This window comes from Harpia harpyja, chromosome 15 (genome assembly GCF_026419915.1).
Source record: "Harpia harpyja isolate bHarHar1 chromosome 15, bHarHar1 primary haplotype, whole genome shotgun sequence".
In the NCBI taxonomy this organism is placed as follows: Eukaryota; Metazoa; Chordata; class Aves; order Accipitriformes; family Accipitridae; genus Harpia; species Harpia harpyja.
The window spans coordinates 28896063-28902100 of NC_068954.1; the positions used below are offsets into that span (position 1 = coordinate 28896063).

Below are 6038 nucleotides of genomic sequence, written 5' to 3' on the forward strand. Positions count from 1 at the left end.
GTTCATGGTCTAACTATTCCCACATGGAAGAGCAGGAGCAGCCAAGAGCAGAAGGGCCAAGAGTCCTAATGTATGGAAGTGATGGGTCATCTGTTCCCTAAGGTGACCTCGTCTTAATCTTTAATAGTCAAATGTCTACTTTAATTGATTAAAGTTTATCTCAGAGCTTTCTCTTTTACATTTAAAACTCTGTATCCATTTACTTAAAGCTAAAATTGATACAGAGAGATTCCATTTTTTCTGGTTTCTAGATGCTATTTCACCTTTATGAGCCAAAGGCAAATTTTTTTTATGCAATTAGCAAGAAGGCCAGATCTCAACACCTTCCCTCTCCCTGCAGCCCTTCAGAAGTAATACTTACTCTTGGGTGGATATACTGGGAATGACAGAAAAGAGAGAATGGGAAGCTAAGGGAGCAATAGTCTTTGCTTTCTGTAGTAGGTACTCCTGATGACGTGGTGAAGCAAGGTGAGCTACCCTGAAGTCAATATGAGGACAATATCAAGGCCTTCTGTCTCATGAAATGAAATGCCAAAAGAGGTGGGGAAATTTGAGAGAGAACAAACCATGGTAATGTGCATGGATAACTGCGTGAACTGTAATTAATGACGGAGGGCAGGCTAATGAGATAAGGAAATCTCATCTGAACAAAGCTCATGAGTCAAGCAGGATTTGGGGAATTTCACAATTCCTCCACTGGTGTGTGGTGTTTACTCTGACCTCTCTTCAGGCAGCCGTTAATTGCTGCCTGATGAACCAAACCCAATAACAACATTAACAGACCTGCTAATTACCACGGAATGGAGACTAACTCCTCCAGAACGTATAAAGGAGAACTTCTGTCACCCCCACCAGAGGAGCTGAGGATCCTTCACTCTCATTTCTCCTCCTGCTTCAGAACCTTCCCTGCCTGTGCTCTCGCCTTCTCTTAACGCTCTGAAAGCGACGCTATGAGCCAACATTTCTACCGATTTGGGGATGGGAATTTCAGTTCTTTTTCTGCTCACTGTGGCAGACTGGGTGGTGGGAGAAGTTCATCTACCGTAAGCTATTGTGAAGACAATAGAGGAGAAGAAAGGTACAGTGGTTATGGGTATGGGTATGGTTATGGCAGCAGGAGTCTCCACAACCTTGGTGGGTTTAGGGATGTTTCTACTGGTGGAGGCTATGGAGGAGAAGGAGGAGGCTATGGGAGGTGCCTGGGATTTGGTGGTAGGAGACATCTTGATAGGGGCTTTGGTAGAAGAGGATATTTTGTGGGAGCTTTTCAAGGTGGTGAAGCAGGGCTTGGTAGCATGTGTGGCAGAAGTTCAGGCAGGGAGGTGCTTGGAGGAGGCTTTGGTGGAAGTGCCTTTGGTGAACAAGGGGCTGGACAGGGTTTTGGGCAGGCTGGTGTTGGCAGAGGCATTGGGGAAGTCCATGTCAACACCAACCTGCTGAGGCCAATACAAGTACAAGTTGACCCCGAGTTCCAGAGAGTGCGGTCAGATGAGAAAGAGCAGATTAAGGCTCTCAACAACAAATTTGCATCATTCATCAATAAGGTGAGTCCCTGTTCTCTTTTTTACTTGTTATCTGGAAGGGGGAAATATAAGAAGTGCTGCTCTGCCTGTGTGAGGCATGGGGACACCTTTACATTGCATATTCTCCCCCCCCAAATCACAGCATTGGCTAGATTCCCTTGTGCTGGTGTGAAGTTTTTAATAGCTTGCTATAAACGCCGCTGCATGAATCACTTACATTTAGCCCTGGGATAAGTATCTGAGTCGCCTTTTGTGGCAGGACAATAACAAACTACTGGGATGTCACCGACACGTTAAGTGACTTCTCTTTTGAGGAAAAGGGTTTCTGCATGGCTAGTAATATTCTGGTGCCTGGGAATCGTTGATGCTAGCAGAAAAAATGGGTGATGGACTTGGACATCCTTGAAGTGTTCTGTTTCTTTTTCTCAAGCAAAGCAAAATGTTGCATTTCTCTGAATTACAAAACAAATTGCTTCTTTGCTTGGAGGTCCTAGCCTCTTTCAGGTGGCCTGTGGCCCCCACATCTTTCTTCTTTACCTCTTTCTTGGTTTACACTACAATACTTCCACCTCTGTCTGCCGTCATCTTCTCTTTCGTTTCTACTCACAGACACAGGAACAAAACGGCCACAAAAACACTTCCACCCATGCAGACCTGACATGTGCCTTTGAGTGGTGACATGTGTCTCTGCGTAGTGTGGAAGCTTGTATTATTTGTTACATGTGAAGACTTAAAGGCTTCTTGTATTACCCTACCGAAAAGGTGTTGGTTACACCCAGAAGTTTTAAACATGCTTAGTCCTGAAAAATAGGAGCACCTTTCCTTTAACACTTTTTTTTTTTTTTTTTAAACTTTCTGGATGTTGTCTTCCAGGTTATAACCTGTTCAGTGTCCCAGCTGAAGAGATGCTATCCCTCTGGTTTCCAAAAATACTAGCTCTGCATGTTATAGGTTTTTCTGACCTTCTTCTCTAAGGCAAGGTATATCTAGGAAGAGAGTGGTCCCATGTGGTCTTCTGAGAGGGGGATAATTCTTCTCATGTATTTGGGTGTCTAAGGTACTTCAGAAACAGCTGAAGTCTCCCTCCACCCCAATCATCTCCCTAAATATTGTGCATTTAAGAGATGAAAAGCCAGCAAAGATTTCAGTATCAGCTTTGAGAAGCAGCGGTAAAATCATGCCCTTCTTAGGCAACACATTGGGAAAAAAGAGGTGTGTCCCCTGTTAGTCTAAGCTGCCTCCCGTGTTGGTACCAGTGTAACTACAGTTGGTCCCACCTGGCAAAACCTTTAGATGTTACTGTGTTGGAAACATTAATTAGGATTTGTTTTGCTATAGGGACTTATGCTGATGTCAGTGTTTCCCCCAGTGCTTTCCAGTGGCTGAGACACTCTTCTGCTTTGCCTTTCAGGTTCAATGTCTTGAGCGGCAGAACCAGGCTCTGCTGGCCAAATGGGAACTTCTGCAGCAGCAAAGTGCCCGACCGGAGGAGAGCAGAAATATCACCTCTTTCTTCCAATCTTACATCAGCAACCTGCAGAGGCAGCTAGAAATGCTCCAGAGCCAGAAGGAGCAGCTGGATCCAGAAGCTTATAATATGCTTCAGCTTGTTGAAGATTATAAAAAGAGGTGAATAATCACACGTCTGGGAAAAAGCATACTGGAATTTTCCAAGGCAATGCTAATCATGCCCTGGGATGGCATAGCTTAGCTTCACACCTTCAAGAGTTTTGTAGCCATTGTAGCACTACTCTGCAGTAGGTTCATTATGGGACTTGACTTTGATACTGGAAGACTAAAGCAGATTTGGTAGAACCCAGAACAGTAAGAGGAAAATCAAAGGCCCTGCAGATCTATCCCACTCTTTTCTCCTCCTGTCCTCCTTCATGCCCTTCCTCCCCCAGGCAATGAGTAACCCAGGACTCCTTACCACTGGGGTCAAGTTGAGAACAGTCACTCCTGGTTTAGCTACACCCAAAAAATATATGTCCACAGTTCTGAAATAGGGGAAGTTTAGTTCAGAATTACAAGGCTGTTAGAACTGATGTATATCAATCTATATTAGCCACATTTTGTAGGCTAACTTAGCATATAGTTCTGCAGAGGGTTTGCAATTGCCTTTGCAGCTGCCAGAAATTGCAGTTAAATGAAAACTTGACACATTCCCTTTCTGGATGATTCCCTTTGGTTTCTGGCCCACTTGACTGAAAAAGAAAGGCAGGCCATGAGCTACCTATTTCTTTTCTCTGCTGTAACAGATTCGAGGACGAGATCAACAAGCGCGCATCTAAAGAAGAGGAGTTTGTGGAGCTTAAAAAGGTGAAGTAATCCAAGACATTGAGCTAAATCACAGCCTCAGAAATAAAGCAATAACTGGGTGGTGTTGAGGTTTTCAAAACCAGGGTCTTTGCTTAACTTCGTCTCGCTCCCGTCTAACTGAAGTCATCGAAAACCTGAGCTTTTTACTGCAAGACTGGAGAGAAATCATTTCCTCTAGAGACTGAATCAGTCCTTTGTAAGATGAGTATTTAAAAAGTGCCAGTCTTTTTCTCTTTCTCTATTCACTCAGTCACAATCTGGGTGAGAGATTGTTATTAGGGGTTAAATAATATCTATAGATGGCTTAGATAGGAGAAGAGAAAATGTAGACAACTTTTTATTAGAAGAATTAATGAAGTCTATGTTTCTACATTTTGCATTTTCTCCAGGAACACATTTATTGCCACAGCTATTTTGCTTGTTTCTAAGCCATTCTTTTCTTCTAAGAGTTAGAAATGTTCCCTTTGTTCCAATTGCTTTTCAAATGAAAGCTGAGCTTCATGGGCCATTGTTTGACTCCAGGAATGAAGGCTTTAAAGAAATGTACCAAGTCTTGTGAGAATTGCACTTCAGTGGAGAGTTTGCCAAGCATCAAAGCAATACAAATATGCCTATGGCTTTTTTTACAGGAACTGGACAGTGCCTACATGGGAAAAATGGAGTTTGATGTTCGGGTGGAAATACTGAAGCAGGATCTTGAGTTCCTTAGATGCTTACATGAAGCTGTGAGTATGCTTCTCAGATGAAAATCTTATCCTCAGGTCTTGAAGGGCGTGTATCTTTCGGAGGTTTTCAGAAATTTCACCTGAACAGGACATTGCAGAGTGTTGTGGAGAGTGGATCATCCTTGGCCTTTGATCTTATAAAGTCCTTTTCATCTGTGAGTGAAAAGGGGGTCTGGCGTGTCACGAAACCTGGAAGAGACACTTGAAAACTAAAACTGGTGGTGGAACAATAGGAGCTGGGGGATGCAGGTAGGGAAGTTCCAGTGGGTAACTGGCCAGAGGGTGCCATTTCTTTCCTCGTAACACAACCCGGACTGCTCACATGAACTGTTAAAATCCAAAATTTTTTTCCTTGCAGGAGCTGTCCCAGCTGCAAACAGTAGTTGGCAACACCAATGTCATTCTGTCCATGGACAACCATAGAGAACTGAACATGGATGGCATCATTGAAGAAGTCAGGCAGGAGTATGAGACAATTGCTCAGAGAAGCAAAGCTGAAGTAGATGCCATGTATCAGGGCAGGGTGAGTAAACATTGATAAGATGGGGAGGCAAGTCTGTCTGCTCAGTGGAAAAGAAACCAAAAATGTCTGTTCTCTTCTCTGCACATCAGTACCAGGACCTTCAGAACATGTGGGTAAATCAACGTGAGCAACTGAGGAACAGTTATCAGGAAATCCAGGAACTTATCAGGCAGATCCAAAGACTACAACAAGAAATTGAAATTGCAAGGAGAAAGGTAAAGCTGATACTTTCCAACATGACTAAACTTTTAAAGTCACTTTTACATGGGGACTCAGTGCAGTACAACATAGCCCATCCTTTGGAGGCAAACCTAGAAATGACGTTTTCTCTTCAAAATGAAGCAGATTTAGATTTTGGCTGTCTACATTGGGATTTAATTTGGGTTAATTTACCCAGTCTAATACATCTTCCAAGTTTGGTCATTGAGGCAGATCTTTTAATTTCCAGGGACTGCCAGAAGGGTTTGAAAATCCCAGTCCCGTAGAAGGGAAATGGACATGTTCTGTTTTTGTCTTCTGCAGAATAACAGCCTCCAAGAAACCATTAAAGATGCTGAGCAGCGTGGGAGCTCTGCCATCACAGATGGCCAGCAAAAGCTTCAGGATTTGGAAAATGCCCTGCAGCAGGCCAAAGATGATCTCACTCGCCTTCTTCATGATTATCAGGAGCTCCTGAGCGTGAAAATGGCCCTGGATATTGAAATTGCCATGTATAGATCACTTCTTGAGGAGGAGGAGACCAGGTAGGTACAAACTATTCATCCTGGATAGAGGCACCTGTACAAAGCAGTGCGTCCCATTCTTCAACCTGTCACTTAGATCTCCAGGATGAATCGCTGCCTGGAAGGAGTGACCTCTTTCATTGGCTTACTGATAGAGCCTAGCCTGACTTTTACTTTTATGGGATGCATTATCTCAGTGTCACTTTCCCTTCACAGGATACAGGAA

The 6038-nt window shown here is 43.6% G+C and overlaps 1 protein-coding gene across 1 annotated transcript; it reads left to right on the forward strand.

The window, feature by feature from the left end:
* Positions 1-407: 407 nt before the first annotated feature.
* LOC128151857 (keratin, type II cytoskeletal 1-like) lies at positions 408-5837 on the forward strand. Its single transcript, XM_052809583.1, has 7 exons — positions 408-1544; positions 2935-3152; positions 3782-3842; positions 4472-4567; positions 4926-5090; positions 5180-5305; positions 5613-5837. Exons 1-7 carry the CDS (start codon positions 951-953, stop codon positions 5835-5837), a joined length of 1485 nt encoding a protein of 494 aa, XP_052665543.1. The 5' UTR covers positions 408-950.
* The last annotated feature ends 201 nt before the right edge of the window (positions 5838-6038 follow it).